This window comes from Leptopilina boulardi, unplaced genomic scaffold (assembly GCF_019393585.1).
Source record: "Leptopilina boulardi isolate dan_hultmark-lab unplaced genomic scaffold, ZJU_Lbou_2.1 LbouV2_248, whole genome shotgun sequence".
Taxonomy (NCBI): Eukaryota; Metazoa; Arthropoda; class Insecta; order Hymenoptera; family Figitidae; genus Leptopilina; species Leptopilina boulardi.
In genome coordinates this window covers 231,435-252,244 of record NW_026137805.1, presented here as the reverse complement: position 1 = coordinate 252,244, position 20,810 = coordinate 231,435, and the positions used below count along the sequence as shown (strand labels likewise).

At 32.9% G+C, this 20,810-nt stretch overlaps 1 protein-coding gene across 1 annotated transcript; it reads right to left on the bottom strand.

Moving 5' to 3' along the window:
* Positions 1–4,995: 4,995 nt before the first annotated feature.
* LOC127280596 (cytoplasmic dynein 2 heavy chain 1) lies at positions 4,996–20,511 on the bottom strand. The gene is made up of 19 exons (XM_051303688.1): positions 20,088–20,511; positions 19,323–19,651; positions 18,899–19,061; positions 18,641–18,822; positions 18,443–18,555; positions 18,104–18,346; positions 17,810–18,030; positions 16,913–17,311; positions 16,574–16,815; positions 16,142–16,465; positions 15,020–15,423; positions 7,725–14,955; positions 7,407–7,638; positions 7,173–7,326; positions 6,888–7,107; positions 6,122–6,831; positions 5,832–6,064; positions 5,471–5,765; positions 4,996–5,387 (listed from the first exon to the last, which is right to left on the bottom strand). The coding sequence occupies exons 1-19, from the start codon at positions 20,319–20,321 to the stop codon at positions 5,107–5,109; spliced, it is 12,210 nt and encodes a 4,069-aa protein (XP_051159645.1). The 5' UTR covers positions 20,322–20,511; the 3' UTR covers positions 4,996–5,106.
* Between the last annotated feature and the right edge of the window lie 299 nt (positions 20,512–20,810).

Below are 20,810 nucleotides of genomic sequence, written 5' to 3'. Positions count from 1 at the left end.
AAAAAAAAAATTAACTCGAATTTGTGCCAAGATTTTTTGCAAGGTTTTCAAAAATTTTTGATAATGAAAAACGAGACATTTACAATTTACAATGTGTCAGGACAATTGTTAATAACTGTTATTAAAAAAAATGAAAAATTAGGTACAATGCATCATATCGAATTAAAAAAAAAAAACTTTCTTATAATAAAGCCTTCAAAGTACGTCGCGCGCGCGGTATAAATTTTATTCGTGATAATATAATAAATTTAAAAAAAAAGAATAGAAATATTTATAAGAAATAATTAATTGCAGAATATAATTAAACTTATTAAATCAATCAAACAATTCATTATTAAAAAAAAAAAATTATTTCATTTTTATCAAAATTAAAAAAAAAATGTTTTCAAATAATTTTACAATGATTATTTAATTATAAAATATTCAAATATCATTAATATTAAAATTTACATCTAAATTTATTAATTAATAATTTTGTAATTTATTAATATAATTTTATTAGAAATTTTATTTTATTTTCATAATTACAAAAATTATATTGTAAAAAAAATTTTAAAATGTGTATATTATAGATAAAAATTATAAAATTTTAATATTACTATTATTTTAATAAGAAAATGAAATGATACAATATTTAATTATATACGACAATTATAAATTCCAGAAATGTGATTTAATTAAATGTAAAATGTAAAATTGTGATTTAGTTTTAATTTGTACAAAGTTTTTAAAATAGCAAAAAAATTGTCAAATAATAGTCGAGTGTTGAAAAAAAAAATATTTAAATATTTTAAGAATTTGAAAATTATATAAAATTTTTAAAATAAAAAAAATTATGAAATATTTTAAAACAAAAAAAAATTATGAAATATTTTAAAACAAAAAAAATTATGTAATGTTTTAAAATATTTTTTTTAATATTTTATAATTATTTTAAAAATATTTTTAAAAAACTAATTTGAAAAAATTTCTTGAATAAAAATTTAGAATTATATAATAAATAATTTTAATATAATTATTGTAATAATAAATAATTTTCATATTTAAAAAATATTTTAATATATAGTTTGGAGAATTAAAAATTAGAATATGTAGAAGGATTTAAAAAAAATAATATATAATTAGGAAGTACATTTTAAAATGTAAAAAAAAATATTTTAAAATAAAATAATATAAATTATTATTAAAATATAAAGGAAAAAAAATTAATAAAATTTATACCGTTCGATGCAGCTATCACTGTATATTATAAATACGCATGATATTATTATAATTATTATAATATAATATCTAAAAAAAAAAATTGTACTCTCACATCACATCGAGCGCAAAATGCGCTCTCGAATATATTAAAATTAGAAAACGTATAATAATAATAATAAATTAATTATTTGCGAGTACTTAACGAAAAATGCCTTCTATGGTCCATATATATATATATAAATAAAATATACTAACGATTATTATCGTAGGTTATTACGATCACTTTATAGATGGAAAAAAAACGTTACTCATTTATTCAGGAGAATGTGTGCCATATGAGACAGCAAAAAAAAATTTACTCTTAAAATTAAGTTTAATTTCAAAAAAAAAAAATTGTGTGTACGAATGTGAGAAATAAATTCTTGTGTCAATATGATAATACAAAAAAAAAGAATACTAAAAATCTGAGCGGATGATTAAAAAAAAAAAAAAAAAAATTGTTGCAGAATGAAGAAAAAGTAAGAAAAAAAAACACAGTATTGCCTTTCTCAAAAAAAAACGAGTTTTTTTGACGTGAAAATAATATTTTCCCTTTAATTTTTTAAATATTTTTTTAGAAAACAATAAATTCCAGGACAATCACAAAAAAAAAAACAATTTTCCCGTCAAAAAATCTCGTTCAATTTTCATTTTTCTTTCTACTTTTTCTTTTCTTTTTTACTATATACGAGAAAAAAAAAATTCTCGCGCTAATTAAAAAAAAAAAAAAAAAATTTTCCCTCATCCTTTCCATGTGAAAGAGAAAAACAGAGAGACCCAAAAATAAAAAAAATCAAAATGTTTCTATATTTAAAAAAAAACTTTTTGGATTTTTTTATTTATTTTTTCAAATTTTTTTTTTTAGAATGTTTAAAATAATTTTTACAACTTTTTGGGTCTATCTATAATAATATCATTCTACAAAAAAAAAAAATGCATTCTATTTGCATTTTCTTTATTGATTCCTTCTTAATACAGGGTAAAGAATTCGGGACGAGCTAAAAAAAAGAAACAAATTTATTTCGCGGAAGAATGAATTTTTTTCTCAATTGTGCAAAAAAAAAAAAAATTTTTTTTTAATTAATAATTATTTAATGTTTAATTTCGAAAAAAAAATTTTTCCCTTTTTTTTTGTCCCTCAAAAATTGTAAATAGTTTAATGTAATTTATTTTGTTTTTTGTAATATTTATTAAGAAATTTAGTGCTTCCAATTTAATAGAAAAAAAAATTACTAAACTATATAGCTCGTCCCTCCGTCTCAAAAAAAAAAAAAAACCAACAAAAAAACTCCAAGGGGGTGACGAGCGAGGGTCGAAAAATGCGTTCATGAGCATTTTTCGAGAATCGCAGTCAAAAAAACGAAAAAAAAAAAAAATTTGAAGCGATACATATATAAGAGTGAGAGAGAATGAAAAAAATTTGTTACGGGTTTCGAATGAACCCGCTCGACACCCACTGTGATATATTTTTAATTTTTTTTCAAATTTTTTTTTTAAACTCGCTTTTTGAACGTAAAAAAAAAAATTTGCAAATAATTTTCCTTAAAAAAAAAAAAAATTCTATTAAAAAGAAAATATTTTCTAAAAATGTGAAAAAAAAAAATTTTTTTTTTCGAAAAAAAGCGAGTTCCTTCTATTTCTATACTCTTTACTGACAAACACCAAATGGATATGAATGTAAATTGAATTTTTAGCTATAATAATTCTTAAGTTGACGTATTTTAAAATACGCGGCCTGTTGATACAATTATAAATATAAAAAAAAAAAAAATATTAAAATACAAAAAAACCAACTAAATCGTCATATATAAAAATAAGAGATTGCGATTATTCTGATAATGTTAATATTATAAATAATTAAAAAATATATAAATATTATATCCTATGCCGTTTTAATTAAAAAAAAAAAAAAAAAAAAAAATAGTTAAATTTAACTATCTATACTCTTCTTTAGAGAAAAAAAAAATTCTTTTCTACTCTGTTTTTAAAACAAACAAACAAACAAACAAAAAAAAACACTGCAATTTTCAAGAAAACATCGTCGTCCGCCTTCACTTCGAATTTCCTATTTAAGAAAAATAAAATATTTTTTTCGATAAAAAAAAAAGAAATATGTATAAAAAAATGTTATATTCCACTGATACCATATATAAAAAGAAATATATATATAAACATGAAAAAAGAACCAAAAAAAAATATATTGTCAAACGCGTCGTAAAATCAATTATTTCTATTGCACATTCGTGATATTATACAAAAAAAAGATCCGTTCGTCGATATATTTATTATTGTACAGATTACACGCTAATGAAATTTAAAAAAAAAAACTTTTTTCAAGTAGAATCACTAAAATCGATTCATTCTTAGAACTATTTAAAAAAAAGAGAGAAAGAGAGTTATTGTTATTAATGTTACTATCGTTGCCATTTTCTGTAATTAGAATTAAAAAAAAAAATTATTTATCATTCGTTATCACGAATTTTGTTTAGTTTAGAAAAATCATCTCATTATTTTTTTAAAAATTATTTTTATTATTATTTTTATTATTATTTTATTATTTTTTTTATTATTATTATATTATTATTTTTTTTATTATTATTATTTTCATTATTTTTTTTATTTTTATTTTTATTATTATTATTATTATTATTATTATTAAAATCATTTATCATTGAAATGTTTGTCGACTAGGCGAGAGATTTCGCGCTTGACGACAAATCGTCTCGGTACTTTCCAATGGAATCTCAACGTACTTCGTATATATTATAATATCTATTTATGGTACTCGTTATAGTTACTATACGATATATTTGAATCGCTATATTTTCCTCGATTAACGAAAAAAAAAACAAAAAAAAAAAAAAATTTGTCTCTAAAAGTTTATGAAATTTTACGAAAAATAAAGCACTTTACGATAGCAAAAAAATGTTGTTGTTTTCTCATTTTTTTTTGTTTAATATATTTTAAATTTCGCAAATTTATTGTCAAATTCGTAATCAGCGACCACAAAAACCCCCGAGTAACAAGTTTCAAGTAAAATAGTTTGATTTTTCAAAAATGTCACCGCCATATTGGATCCGCCATTTTGAATTTTCAAAAACTGACTTTAGATTCGTAATCAGCGACCCCAAAAACCCCCGAGTGACAAGTTTCAAGCAAATTTGAACAATTTTAAAAAAATTGCTACCGCCATTTTGGATCCGCCATTTTGAATTTTTTAAAACTGACAGTAGATTTGTAACCAGCGACCCTAAAAACCCCCGAGTGACAAGTTTTAAATAAAATAGTTTGATTTTTCAAAAATTTAACAGCCATATTGGATCCGCCATTTTGAATTTCGAAAATTTATTGTCAAATTCGTAATCAGCGACCCCATAAACCCCCGAGTGACAAGTTTCAAGTAAAATAGTTTGATTTTTCAAAAATTTAACAGCCATATTGGATCCGCCATTTTGAATTTCAAAAATTTGTTGTCAATTTCGTAATCAGCGACCCCAAGAACCCCAGAGTGACAAGTTTCAAGTAAAATAGTTGGATTTTTCAAAAATGTCACCGCCATATTGAATCCGCCATTTTGAATTTTCAAAAACTGACCTTAGATTCGTAATCAGCGACCCCAAAAACCCCCGAGTAACGAGTTTCAAGCGAATTCGATCAATTTTTTAAAAATAACGACATTTTGAAACCGCCATTTTGAATTTCGAAAATCTGATGTCAAATTTTCTTAAAACCAGTAACTGACAAGTAGGTGAGTAAAATTTCAAAAAGAATACCATATATTTTTTTAACAAAAACAAATTTTTAATACAGATTTAGACATTTTACAATAAAATTGGAGAAAAACATTTGTTTTTTTATAATCTACTAAAAAGTTGTTAAGTGAAAAAAAATTCCCCGACGAAGCCACAAATCCCTTTCGTCCCTTGGACAACCAACAGGTAGGGAACAAATTAAAAAATTTCTTTGTGAATCACTATAAACAGGAACATTCAAAAATTCATCGTCCTCTAATTTTAAGTCTTCTGAAATTTCCAAATTTTCATCATTTTCCTTGGGTAGATAAGCTATTTGACAACCCGGAATTGCTATCACTGGTGCATCATCCATTGTCACTTGTTTCAAAAATCCTTTCTTTATTGTTGCACCTAAAAAAAAAAATTTTTTTTTTTTTGCTACTATAAATAGAAAGGAAATAGCAAAAGGAAATGTAAAAAAAATTATACAAAACCTGTCAATAGAAGACCATCGATAGTAATCGAAGTATTCCAATTTTCTGCTGTTGTACTCTCGGACCAATTGGCAGAGAGTCGAAGATTTTCCAAAGATTTTCCACATTCTCTAGCTGTAAATTGTTTCAATGCCGCTAAAAATGCTCGAGGTCTTGCGAACCAAAATAAATTCACTCTTTTTGGAAGTGAAGAATTTAGAGAATTTAGTGACTGATGCCTGTTTATCAATCCATTGACAAATGGAATTATTTCCAATGGTCCAGTAGGCCATTCACTACTCCAACGTTTTGGTACCTAAATCAAAAAAAAAATTCACCTTCCACTAATTTCAAAAAAAAAAAAAAAAAAAAAAAAACCCACCTTCATTCCCTCAATATGTAACGATTCAATATCAGATTGTACAATTCTCAATAAATTCACTGCCACATTGTTTTCATCTTTAAAAAATTCATTTAACGGATTTTGATTTGTTCCCTCCGTGGGTTTTACATCAGTAAGACACTGATTAATCCAATTCTTCAAATCTCGTTCAGTTTTTGTTTCAATTTTTCGATGTTTCTTATCCTCTTTACTCGAAACTCGAACCACGATATCTAAAAATTTCAAAATTTAATTCCCAATCCAAAAGAGGGCAAAAAAAATAAATTTACCTTTCAATAATGCTAACGCTCTTTTCGAAGCCGATTTCTCCCATGTTCTATGAGCATTCGCTGGTAATCCAAAATAATCTTGTGGCGATTCTAAATCATTAAGACGATCAATAGAACGCACAGGATCTCCCAATGTTGCCTCTTGAACATTGAGAATACCACCCAATTTTTGTTGACCTCTATAAATTTCATTACACCAAATATTTCGTAAAATTGATCTAAGTGCTCTCATATCGTAATCATCCTGTAGACGACCACCATAAACTGCCACATCCAAAAGTCCCCTACCCTCATCCCAATCGTCATTATTTGTTTTCACTACCAATTCACAAGCTGCTTCAAGATCAGCCTCACTCCAATCGTATTCTTTAATCCAACCCTGTGGTACAAATTTTCTACGTTCTTGTAAAATTGCATGCAACCATGATAGTAGAACAATTTTCTTGCTATCGCCCAATTCGGATTGTTGAACAAGTTGTTGTAGGGATTTTTTCACATTTCTCTTGACACCCTCCGGTGGTTCGTAGGCTAATTTTAGACAAAGTCCCGCTAAACCTGGATAGAATCCTAAACATTCCTCGGTTGTCAACCAAATTCTCGTGCTTGGATTTTTGTCAACTGTACACATAGGAGAACGTAGAAATCCCTCAAGACGAGGTAACCAATTCAAAGCTAATTGAAGATTACTCAAGAGGATCCAACTCCCGTTTCTAAAAACGAGATATTTATTTGATTCTTGGAATTAGAAATGGAATTCTAAACTTACCTGCACGCTTCCTGAAGAGCAGCTTCGGCCTGATTCACTTGACCCTGACCTAGGGATACCTCAATAAACCCAGCAGCTTGTGATACATGACCAGCGGCAAGGGATTTTAATTCCGGACACGGATCAGCTCCGGGAGACAGTAACAATAGCACAGGATATGTTCCCGATTCCTCTGCCACTGTTTTTAGAGTCCATGTAGGTGGAGCTAAATTTCTAACACCTAGCAAAAAACAATTTGATCAATTTTCTTCCAGTGAATCGAATTTTTAAAACAGTTAAAATTACCAAGCTGATCAGCTGCCCATTTGGAGAGAGCAGCATGTAGATGATCAGGTCGAATTGCTTGAATCACCAACACCTTCTCAAATGGACTAATAGTGTTCTCAGCGTAAATGTGACCTACATCTTCAAACCAACTGGCTTTCATTTTCGATGCTATCTAAATTTTTTCATTTAACACCAAATAATTCAATAAAAATAGCAATGGGATTACAATATCAGAACCTAATTAAATTTTACCTGAGGCAATGTTGATGTCAGCGCCCTGACTCCAACTTTCCTCTCCTCAGGAATCCAATCCGGTGTTTTAAATTCCGTAGAATTATTTACTGCCAAATTTTCTCCATTTAGTAGTAAATTTTTTTCCGCTTCAGATACCGGTGAGATTGTCAACGCTAAATGAAGAGCTAAAGCAAGACGATGTTTTCTGTACGCAGTTTTCGTACAATGATGTAGTGTGAGTGCCACTAAACTGAAAAGATTAATTTTCAAAATTAATACTTTTTTAAATAAACAGAATTAGGCTAAAAAATCTAATTATAACAGAATTTTAATTACCTTTTCTCGAGATATTTATCCCTTTCGACTTTTTCATCAGCTTTAAGAGAATTACGATCTTTCTCCGCATCCAAATAAATATCAGTTAACGCTTCATTGGAGAAGACATAAAGTGGACTTAGGGAATTCAAAAATTTTACAGCCTTAAAGAAACTAGCGGCAAATTTGGCAAGTTTCTCATGTTCCTTCATTCTTCGTGTAACATCCTCGAAACTGTGTCTACTCTCCTCTAGTGCTAGTGCAATTTCCTTGGCTTTCGACTGTGTTGCCTCCAAAGATGACAATAAACCACCTTCCTGTAAAAGATCCTGTCCCTTAGCTGCTCCCAATTGAACCAAAAGATCCAATCTAGCAGCATCTCGTTCGCCAGCCAATTTCTCTTCCTTCTCCAACGCCTCCCTTCGTTGAACTTCTATTTCCGGTGTTTCTTTTAAAATCACCTTCTCTATGAATTTCTCCGCCAGACTTCTAGTACCAGCGCCAAGGGTGAGTCTAAATAAAACTGCATCAGCCTCACTTGGAAGACCGTCTAATCGTTCTCTTCTAGTCGCAAGGAATAACTGAAATCCATGCTGACAGGAAAGAATTCTATCTCCTAATCTAAGGGATCTTCTTCGAAGCAAAGGAAGTAGAATGGAGGGAAAATTAACAAGATCCTCTACCAGAAGGGGTTTTCCAAATCTCACGGCTAATTCGACTGTTGTCAAGAATTTGGTATCATCCGGTTTTGTAACTTCAAGCCTGGATCCTAAGTTCGATCTTAACCAAGCAACAGCCACGCCAGAGGGATCAATAAAAATAGGAACCAACGGTCCTCGGAGAGCACAAGCAGCACCCACCAAACTTCCAGTGTCAATTGGTAAACCCTGAGCTCTCCATAGTAAACGTTCTCTTTCATTAATCAACAAATCCAGCACTGATCTCCTCCAATGATCATCCTTACTAGGATCCTGATAAACCAAAAGTGAAGCAGCATCAGCGGCCTCAACAACCAAAATTGTCTTTCTAGCCGTAAGTGCCTCAAACTGATTCTGCCAATCACAGTGTTCTGTGTCAAGTTTCTGCAAAAGTGCCCTAGCAGTTGCTAAACTAGCTTCAGTCGCTTCTGATTTCAACTGAAGAGCCGCAGCACCCCTAGAATGAGCTGCTAAATGTTCCTGGAGCTGTGCAACTTTACTCTCAACAGTATTAAGACCTTCGGATAATTTTCCAAGTTGTGCTTCAGCAACAGCTAAACTCTGCGCCAAGGCTCGCTGTTCCTTCTCCAAAGGTGCAACTTGTTGCAAAATTTGTCCATACTGCAGATTGGCAAGTACCCAAGCAGCTAAAGGAGCCGCTGCCACCGAAGCTCTTTTCGCCGTCTTCTCCTCAAAACTCTCATGTCGTTCTTTTACAAGCTTATCAACAGCCTCTAAACTTGCCGGAGTACTACGTCTAGCGTCCCATGATCTAATTTCCTCCTTAACACCTCGTTTTGCCAAAAAAGTTTTCATACTATTCCAAGAAGTATCTCTAATTCCCATTAATCTTAAAACACCCTCAAGAACGTCTCGAACAGGCGCTGGAGGTGCTCTCAAGGATCGAACTTCAGAAATTGCATCAGCACCGATTCCCGCAACTGCCTGAGCAGCTTGTTCAACTAGAGGCTCAACGTTACTTAATTCACTTTCAATATCTGCTTTTCGTCGCGCTAATTCCGCACTTTCGCGTTCTGTAGCCGCTTTTAGTGTTGTCATTTCTCCCCTCTGACCAGTGGCACCTCTCATAGTAGCTGTAATTTGCTCCAAAGCTGCATTGGCTCTTCCTTTCTCGGCCTCCAATTCCTGCCGTTGCTTATCCGCCTCCTCTTCCAACTTAGCGACTCTTTCCCCAGCTTCTCTAAGTCTACTAATCCCAGCCTCAAGACTCTGAAGTTTCTCTTCTATCTCCTTAGTCCACTTCTCCCGAAGTTGGCTCCATACATTCAAAAGAGCTAAGAATCTAGCCGGAGCTTGTTGGTGCCGAGAAACCTGTAAGTGAGCCTTAACTAATTCCTTAACACCCGAAGAATCATTTTCAATTTCTACGTCCGTCTGTTGAGACGCCAATTCCATTAGAGATTTCTCCAAAGTCCACCATTCTCTACCCGGCCCGTAACCAACAACTATGCACTGCTTCAAAAGACTTGATCTTGATAACCAAGCAGCGTTCACATCATGAACGTCCAAAATTATGATAACCTTAAGCAGAGTTCGTAAACGATGATAGAAATATTGTTCCAAAGTTCCTGGAAAGTCTTCCCTTCTGGCAAGTTCAGCCAGTGGAGCAACGAGTCCATCTAACTCTTCCGGAGTCAGTAAACCTGGTATTTCACCTTGCGACACGATGGCACCGGCTAGAATCGCTAAACCCTCCTCTCTGATATGATGCTCCTCCAAAAGAAGTATTGTAGCTTCTCCGTCAATTGCGGATCCTTGCACAGCCGCCTTAATCGCCGGCCGTCCTCTACCTGGACCAAAAGAAACCACATTCATCGATAAATACGTACTAACTAATCTCACAGATGACTTGCGTCCAGCACCAGGTTTCCCAATCAGAACAATTCCCCGTTGTTCATTACCCAAAACCCAACTAATTCCCGCAGTCGTTTGTAAAAGATGAGACGAAATCACAGCCTGTAGTGGATCTCCTTCTCTCGCACATTTTGCCGCTGCACCTTCAATCTCCTTCCTCCATGATTCCTTCTCCATTGGTGACAAACCAACTCCTTTCCATACAAAAACGTCATCTAAACCCTTGTCATTCGGTACCCTTGATGTAATTATCATCTCCCACTTTTGAAGATCAATTGCTTTTAATTTAGGTCTAAACAACTGTCGTCCAGAGTATATCAAATAACAGGTAATATCTGATTCATCTTCAGGCAGCGGATAATACCTCAACGAATCAGCCCAAAGAGCCAAATCCTTGTACGACCACCGTGAAGATAAATCCTCCGGAAAAATATTCCCAAACGCCTCTACCATGGCGGGAGCAACTCTAGAAATCCAGGACTCAACCATAACATCATTTTTCTTCAAAGCATTTCTCAAATGAAGTTCCACAATCGCCACCATGTCCTTTGAAGATTGCCGAGGAAGATAGTGTATCATCAAAAGCGCATTTAACCTTGGATGAATTTTCGTATTTAAATCTCCACTGCAAATAACCGATAAAGAAATACTTGCAAACTCTAAATCATCCTCATGAAATCCTCCTTCCTGCAACAATTGTCTAAGAAGTTCCTGTAAATCCTTAGAAGCCAAATGTAGATCTTCCAAAATTAATATCAAACGTGAACCATTTCTAGGTCGATATGTTCTTCCCTGTGACGACGATTCTACCTGAACACAAACCCTTTTTAATCTTGCAATTAAATCCTCTGGTCCATAAAGCGAAGATCCTCTAACAACCACCAAAGATTCTCCCTCATTATCCCTAATTGATGACGAAATCATACCAATCAAAGCCGTCTTTCCACAACCATCGGGTCCTCGTATAAGAACCGATCTACAGCTCCCAATCCACGGAAGAATTATCTCCATTGCCTTCTTCATCGTTCCTGACACATTAACAGGACCACTATCACTCATTACTGATTCATTTGAATTACCCAATGGTTCCAGTCGATCTGTTTCAGGATTATAAAGAATCGAAAACGGTTTTTGTGGATCTGGACACCAACAATCCGTTAACTGGTAAATAGATCGAGCCAACTGATCTCTTTTCTGAGAATCCTTAATCTGACTGCATAAAGGAGCCAATAGTGAAAAAGTTCCCAATGTCTGCGTATGAGCTTTAATCAAATGAGGAAGAGCACTATTTATCAATCCTGACGCCGATGAATATTCTTTATTGATCCTTAACACCTGTTTAATCACACTACTCAAATGGGTATTAGCAATGTCTTTTCCAATAACTGGTAGACCTTCCAAAATACCAGGAGTGATCAGAGAAGAAATTGTCGCTGATCCAAGATGCAAAACTCCAAGTCGTGAAACTGTTGCCGGACTCGCGGCATCAAGTTTATGTGTCTCAAAAATAAATCTTGTACCACTTCCAAGTCTCATTCCAACACCATTAGGAAGTGTCAGTATTCGATTATCATCTAGTGCTGAATTTAAAGCTTCTGCCCATCCTGGTTCAACGTCTCCATTTAATACAATCCAAGTTGGTCCATCGCCAGCTGACGCAACGCCATTTGCCAAAAGTCCCTCTTTCCATTCCCTCGTTTGAGAATCGACTTTTCCCAAAAGCTTCGATTTTGGCATTGCTCCTGGATAGACAACAATTTGTACAATTGGTTGTCCTATCTTTGCAAAAGCTTCAGCTAACAATTTCCTAACTAATGTCTTCCCACTACCTGGAGGTCCAACAATAGCCACACCAGTTCGATTCTGTAATTGATCATTCAACTGTAAACATCTGCTAATGAGGTTTTCTTGCCATCCTCTACCTTCACAGATTTCCATCAAACTTTTTTGTAAATCCACCCTATCTGTTGAATCCACAGTGGATAAATTTATTTTTGGAAATACGTCCTGCAAAAGCCCGAAGAATTTACCTGTATCTTCTTCATTCAATTTGGGTAAAGTTGAGGCTTTAATGGCAATTAATAGCCTCATACTTTCACTTGTATCAGACTTAACATTCGAGGGAATTGAATCAAGAACGGATCTCAATGCCCTGAGACCCCAATCATAGTGAGGCTGTTTGGATAACAATTTCTCTGCAATGTCCATAATCTCCACCAATTGATTAGCAAGATTGGAAGCTTCTAAAAATCCCGCGCATTCCAAAAGGGCTCTAACGATATTTATCTTGTCTGGATGTGCCATTCCAATGGGTCTGAATAGACGAGCTAAAGAGTCTGGTAACTTATGACGACCTCCATAATCATTACTGGCAGGATTCATTGTAATAAAAACACAACAATGTGAATCCAGGGGCACATTTTGTGAACCTAGTGATACATTACTTGCTCCATCTCTCACGGCTTCTTGAAGAGGTCTCACCAACATGGCAACAGCACTAAGCGTCTCTTCCTCAAGACGATTAAACTCATCAAAACATCCCCAAGCTCCAGCCTGAGCAAGTCCTCCAAGAATTCTTCGCATACTTCCAGCATCCATTCCCTCATCACAATTAAAGACAATTACAAGACGTCCCAAAAATGCCCCTAAAGCTTTTACACTTTCAGTCTTTCCAGTACCTGCTGGTCCAGTGGGACTTCCTCCTAAACCCAACTTCATAGCCTGAGTAAGTGCTAAAAAGCATCTCTCCGTCAATGGTGTCCGTACTAAACCCAAAGCAGCCCCTTGATACTCAAACCGATAGGAAAATTCCGCTCCGGCACATTTAATAACCGCTCCATTGCCTCTACGATAACTCCTAAACTGTTTGCTCCAACTCCAAGAAACATTTTCTTTATTTGTCAAAATAGTTAAAAGATTTCTAGTCACCTGCAAATGATGAACCGTATCGAGCAAAAGACCTCTTGCCTTTAGAGACGTCAGCCTATCCCCAGCATCTTCCAGTCCTCTAAACTTCGCCCTCTGCGATTCCAAATACTCCAAAAGTTTTTTAACCGAGTGTTTACCTTCCTTTATAGCAACTTCACACTTTTCAGTAAACAAAATCCTTCCACTGAGAAGTAAAATTTGTGCCGGATACAATGTGGGATCTGCTGATGAATCGGAGAGACATTTGGACAAACTCTGACGTAGGGCATTTCTCATACCTTCTTCTAAATTCTTCAACCACTGAGGCAGCGATTCTGTGGTGTCTACAGGTTGTGGAAGCTTTAACACTTCACCTTCCGGGGAGACAACACTTTTTATCACATTCTTCTCCCTTTCAATTGTCCCAACCCCTTGATAAAGTTTAGGTAACTGTGTCTCGAGTCCTTTTCCAGTTCCTGATACCAATTCCAAAAGATCCTCATCACTTAGAAAGTACAAACGAGGATATGATGATCTTTTCTCCTCCAAGAATTCATCTAAACTTCTCTGACATCTGTCCAGCAGATCCTTTAAATTCGTCAAAGCTGGAAGTGGCAATTTCCTCAAAGACGGAATTCTAGGATCCTTGACAACCTCATTCATAACATATCTAAATTCCTTATCAGCTCTCAACCACTTTCCAGTATCATTAGGTGCTGCCCCACCTCCATAAACAGGTTCCAAATAAACCCATTTTCTCTGCAAAACACTCAAAATTTTGATTCTTTCCTCCAACTCATACAATGCAGCCTCACATCTAGAAGCCCTAGAGGCAAATCTTTCATAACCCGAAGCACCTCTTGCTCCCTCGAGCAAAAGTCTAAGTTCACCGGCTCTTGCCAAAAGGGGTCCATATTCTCCAACCAAAAAGATTCTACTATTCTTACTATCCGTTGATTCTTGCAGAGGAAGTGACGTTGAACCTTCCCAGGCTTCCAACTCAACCAAAGCCTGACGAATTCCACTCTCGGCAGTTGCTCTTTTTGTTATCTCCTTAACACGATCTTCATTCTCCTGTATATTTTTATAACACCTCAACAAATCACCCAAACTAATATCCCTCGTATTAACATTTAATTTCAAAATTGGCTTCAATTCTGCCCAATGTTCCTCGGCCAATTCATCACCGCGAAGAATCTGTATCCATTCAATTGCACTTCTAATTTCGTCTATTCTCTTTTTCACATAGGATTCTGGTAAAACTTTCTTTCTTTCTTGATCGAATTCCTGATCCTTGGAATGAACCTTAAGTCTCGCATCCCATGAATCTAACCAATCGTGAAGTCTAGCTATTCTCCTTCTAGCCACTGACCATTCCTCATCTTCCTGTTTCTTTAACTCCTCAATGAACTCTGATTGGAATTTACAATTCACCTCCTCAGCTTCAAGTTCCGCTTCTAAAGAATCAGCATTATCTTCTTCTTGAAATATTTCCCCGAGATCAATTCCAATTCTTTGACAATCAGATTTTAACGCCTCTTTCTGATTTTTCAAAGTTGTCCACCTTTCCTTCATCGAATCTAACCAGTCGATGGTAATATCCTCCGGCTTCGATGACCATTTAGTTTCCCATCTCTCTCGATCGTCACGCAAAGCAATAGCCTTATGTCGTAGATTTACTTTCGCGTCCTCCACCTGACGAATCATCACCGCTTGATGACGTTGTAATTTGTCGGTTAAACTTTCCCATGTTGCATGTGCGGCACTTATTCCTACAAAAAATAATTAATACAATATGTAGATAATTTAATACCTTCTAATAATTTCCGTAACTACCTTCTAATTTCTCTCGGGTCCAAGCAGCAAGAACTCTTGCCAAACCAGTAACATCGTCTAATTCCTTAGATATTCCCTCTGATGCTTTTTGAATTCGAGAATAGGTCTCATAGGCCAAACCAATTTCTTCAACATTATGCGGTCTCTTGTCCAATTCTCTTGCTGATGCTGATAGAAAATCAACAATTGCCACCAATCTCGATGAAGCTTCTGCACGTAAATCAAAAGACATTCTCTCCCAATATCTTCTTGATGCTGATTCTAAATCATTTCGCGCCGTTGCTGTATCGACGACAACACACCAAATTTTCACATCACTTCCACGTAATTTACCAACTTCCTGTGCCCATTGTTTTGCCTCCTTAAATGCTCGTTCCCATTCCTGAGGACTTTTTCCCTTGAGTCTGAAAAATTAGATTGGGAACAGATTTAACTTACAATTAGCACTGCTATCTCTTAAAATTCAACATACCGCACTGCAATTTTGTTTTCTTTCGGAATTTTTTGTGAAAAGTATAAACTAAAGGACCCATTACAGAGCCCTAAGGGTTAAAAAAAATTACCGACATAGAAATCTACCTTGCCGACTGATGGTAAAACAGGTTTTTGGAAAAAGACAATATAAAAATTACCGACACAGAAATCTACCTTACCGACTGATGGTTAAGAACTTTTTTTTGGAAATTTTACTAACTTTTCAAAACTGTTCTACCATCAGTCGTTAATTACCATCTAACGTAAGGTAGATTTCTATGTCGGTAATTTTTATATTGTCATTTTTTCAAAAAAAAATTACCATCAATCGATAAGGTAGATTCATATGTCGGTAATTTTTATATTAACATTTTCCCAAAAAATTTCTTTACTATCAGTCGGTAATATAGATTTCTAGGTCGGTAAGTTTTATATTAGCATTTTCCCAAAAAAAAAAAATTTCTTTACCATCAGTCGGTAGGGTAGATTTCTATATCGGTAATTTTTTATATTAGTATTTTCCAAAAAAAATTATTTACTATCAGTCGGTTAGGTAGATTTTTAGGTGACCCACGTATATCGGATTTCATGGAACCAAGAAAAATATTCGATGTTAGCCTGAAGAATTTGATTTTGAAAAATACTTACTGTTCGCCAGCGTCAATTTTCGCCGGTGCTGCCAAAGGTATCCATTTGCATCGAAGTGCTTCCAGGGAACTTAAAACCATTTCAGCCTCTTTATAAACACCTCCATAAAGATAGGCGCATCTCTGTACAAGTGTATGAAACTCCGCATCAGATGGATCACCAACTCCACGAAAATTAGTTGGAATTGCTAGAAATCGTCGAATTCCGGAATAAATTTTAGCTCGAATTTCCTCCAAAGTTGGTCTCCATTGTAGAGATCCATAGCGAAATGTTAATTCCACTCGAATCTCTGGTAATTTTTTCATCAACGTCGGAAGAGCTGCTCTGTCATACACAAAAAAAAATTCCAAATGCAAAAAAACCTTTGGTTTATATTTCTAAGGTTAAGGAAATTCGAGAAGCTTTACGAAAAAATAATTTTTAATAGTTTACCTATAGGCAATACTTAATGCCTTCAATAACTGACGATCCCAATGTAATTTCCAAGCTTTTGTATTTCCATATTCAGCTTCCACAGAATCGACAATTGTCCTCATATTCTTTAACGTATCCTTCCAAGTATTTTGATTAACTGCCAAATTCACAGCGTCACCTTTCAATAAATTCGATACCAAATCATTTAATGTTGAATGTTTAGCCGCAAGTTCCGCGTTCTGTTGAGCAAAGAGCTTAACCTAAAAAAAATTGTATCCAAAAGAATTAATAAAAAAAAAAAAAAAACGTTCCTAAAATAATTAGGATGTGGATTTCGAAACAGATGATGCTAATTACAAGGCGATTTAATCGAGCAGTGTAGGCATCAACGGCATGAGGATCGGACCAAACAACTCCCGATTGTTCCTGAACAGCTCGAGCAAGTTCAAGAGCCGCTGACAGCATCAATGGTCTTTGTGATGGTACCATACGATCTCCAATTGTATTATGAAAATTTGCAATCTGCTGAAGTGCTCTGGCTCTACTTGCCAATAATCCAGCTCGTTCTACCAAATTTTTCACTTCCTTAGGTAGCTCCACACCTTGACCGGCCAAAGCTCTGGCTTCTCTGATAAAAGTCGTTAAACGTGGATCATAATTGACTCTCATCATACTTGTTCCCGTTAATTCAACAACTGCTGAATCTGTACCTAACGTGAGTTCCCTGCTTGCTATTGCGTCAGTTGTTTCTGAAATCTGTAGATTTCTTTTTAGAAATTATTTTTTTCTAAAATCAGGTGTCTTAAAAGGTATAATATTGGTTGCCCGCTTTACCAATAAATAAACTATTAAAGGAATAAAGGAAAAGGATTGAATTTCGAGGAAAGTATAAATTTGTAATTTTGTTTAGACATTCACATAAATTATTATTAATTATTCAACTTACAACTGATATCACCTAATCCAAATTAATAACAGAGAAATAGGTAACCAGTGCACAACACTAAACCACTGAGATTACTTTTGTTTTAAAATTGTTTATAACGATCTCTCCAACACTCTTAACGCGTAATAGAGACGACCGATCCGTAAGACAGACGCAAAGCAATTGAATTTAAATATAATGAGAGGAACCAAGTCAAAGCGGAATAGACTATAGCGTCATACGATGAACAGAATAAGGGAAACTATAGTATATAAGGGAAAGACTGTGACTATGTTACAAAGGATTTCAAAATTAATTTCTTTTTTTACCCAATTATCAACGAGTTCTTGTCTCTTTTTTCCAGCGTCTTTGGCAGCAGATGCAACCTTCTCTGCAGCTTCCTCATAACCAGGTAAATCCGCCAGAAGATCTTTTCCCAATTTTTGGAGATTTTCTAATTTTATTTCCGAGGCACGAATTGTTTGAATTTCCTGTAGTATCAAAGGTGTGTCGAGGAGATTTTCTGTATCTGGACCAGCACGACAGGATTCTGGATGAAAATAAAAAAAATATTTTAATTCCATCAAAAATTGGGAAATAATGAAAATCATTTTAATTCCTACCAACTAGATGATTGTAAGCTGACAAAAGTGCTTCACGTTCGCTACGAAGATCTCTTTTAATTCGTTCTCTTTTTATTAATTCTCGATATCTTCTAAATTCCTCAGCCATTGTTGCAGAATTTTTTGCCTCGGCAATTTGTGTTTTCAATTTTTCGGCAACTTTTTTCTCCGCCGGTACTAAACCATCTTCGAATCTTCGTCGCAATCTCTCCCAATCAAAATCCTTGTGATCCTCAGCCAAACCTAAAGCAATTTTTTGATTTGAAAATTTAATTCTTTAAGGATAATAAAATTAAAAATTAAATTTTTCAAATGGTAAATTATTTCCAAAAAAACAACCATCAATGTCACCGAAGCCATCGAGAACGGAATTTGTTCCAAGACCAATTCTTTCTTTCGATGACAAAAGTCTCGTTAATTGTCGATGTTGTGCACGAAATTCGGCAATTTCTCTGTAAATAAAATTTACAAAATAACAGTTATGAAAAAATAATTTAAAAATTAAAAAACAGAATTTTTAATCCAAAAATTAAGTACTTCAATCTGTTTCCTAATTTTGAACATTTTTTTGGTGTAAACGCTGGTCCCTTCCATGGATGAAGAGAATAATGAGGCCAAAATAATGTCGTCAATCTCTCCGATACTGTGATCCATTTTTCACAAGCTGATGCTCCTAATTCTATTGTTTCATCCTTTACTCGAGTTTCAGAAGATTTACCCTATTAATTTTTTTTAATTATTTTTTTGTGACTGGAAAAAAAATGTGAATTTTTTTTTTTAATTCCTTTTTTTTACCCCATTTATTAAATTTTCAACTAGTGTTACGACTTCATTTCCAACAATATCCAATAACGTTTTCATGCGTTCTTCGCTGTAAATTTGACCTGTTAGTTTCCATAAATCGTCAGCGAATCCGGAAGCAACTTCGAGTGTCTCTTCCAGTCCAGCGAGACCTTCTCTAAAATTTTCATTTAATATAAAAAAAATTTTTTAAAAATTAAAATTAAAATTAAAATTTTTGATAATAATAAAAATTAATATTTTTTATCATTAAAAATTAATATTTTTCATAAAGAAAAATTTTGGAAAAATCCCCCTATTATTAATTTATTGAAAAAAAATATTAATCCAATTTTTTTTTAATTTAGGAAAAAAATTTTTTCGAAATTTTGAATTTTTTTTTTTATTTTGTAATAAAAAATATTTTTTTGCTACAAACTTGGAAACTGCTGCACTCTCAAGTTCGACGCGGATTTTTTTCAAAAAACTAACAACTTCAAGATGTGTTCTTTTTTCGTCATTTTTTTTTAATTCCTTAGAACGTCGATGCCAAAATAATTCCTCTTCCTCAATTGTCAATGATGGTCTTGGTCCCAAAATATCCTCCTCCAATTTTCTCAATGAATTCGCATCGACACCTGATGATTTTAAAGTTGGTGCCCAAACTTGACGAAGTGCCTCAATCAATGATGAGCCACCATTTTTACCCGTCGATGTAACATGAACGAGATCATGAAAATTTTCTTCTGTCACTCTTGCTTCGTTCACCTCAAAAATTAGTGTTAAAAAAAAAATTTATTTTGAAAATTAATCCATTTTTTCTATTTTTAATTTATTTATTATAAATTAAATAACAATAATAGTAATTAATAAATATTTATTTATTATAAATTAATTATTAAATTTTTATTTTATATTTTTTAAATTAATTTTTCACTTCTGAAAAAAAATTCCAATTATTTTTTTAACTTTTTATTTTTAATATAAATAATTTTTATTATAAAAACTGATTTTTTTCTTTTATCAAATTTAATTTTGAAAAATATTTTGAAAACTAAAAAAAATTTGTTCTCTTGAAATATTTTATGAAAAAAAAAATAATATTTAAAACATTTTTAAAAAAATAATTTTCTAAAAAATGTTTGTTGAAGATAAAAATTTTTTTTTTTGTAATTTTTTTTTTTAAACAAATTTTAAAAATTACCTTAAAAAAGACAAGTGTATTTTTTCCAATTGGCAATTCATTGGTTAAATTGAGAAAAGTTTCATTATCCTCATGAAAAGTTGGATGCGCGCACAATGTTCGACATGATGATTGATTTAAAAATTTCTCAAGAACTGAGGAATCAACAATTTCAGAATCAAGTTGCGATGTAATACCAAAAAAATTACCAGCCGTAGAAATAATCAATGTCCTCCGTTTATCGAGAACAACCATTTTTTTTTTTTTTTGGTTTTGTACAAAATAAATATTTATTTCATAATTTTTTTTTTATTATTAAATTATAATATAATAATTAACTAGAGTAAAAGTGTTACTGCAAAAAAAATTACTTTTTTTAAAAAAAATATCTTGAAAAATATTTCACACGTGTTGTTTGACTCATTAGGACACGTGTGTGAAAATTACTGTTTCAATGGAAACACACTAGTGGTGTGTGATCGAAGTGACAGTGACAGCGTTTGTCTCCATGACAACTGAATAACAACAAAAATCGCGCGCACCTGCTATGTAGTAAAATACTTTGAAATATTGTTGAAAAATTTTTGTTATCGATTTTTTTTTTTTTTAAATTTTAAAATATTTTTAAATTCGAAATATTTCATAATTTTTTTAAAATAAAAAAAATTAAGTTGTTAAACAATTTTTGAATAGTTATAAAAAAATTTAATTTCTTTTTTAAATTTCATTATTAATTAATTAATC

What these genes read in the sequence shown, in the direction of transcription:
- LOC127280596 (XM_051303688.1), bottom strand. Translation starts at nt 20,321, where the DNA reads ATGGTTGTTCTCGATAAACGGAGGACATTGATTATTTCTACGGCTGGT. An exon ending in ATACACTTGTCTTTTTTAAG is followed by an intron (nt 19,652 to 20,087) that starts GTAATTTTTAAA and finishes CTAATTTTTGAG; the next exon opens with GTGAACGAAGCAAGAGTGAC. An exon ending in GATAAATATCTCGAGAAAAG is followed by an intron (nt 7,639 to 7,724) that starts GTAATTAAAATT and finishes TAATCTTTTCAG; the next exon opens with TTTAGTGGCACTCACACTAC.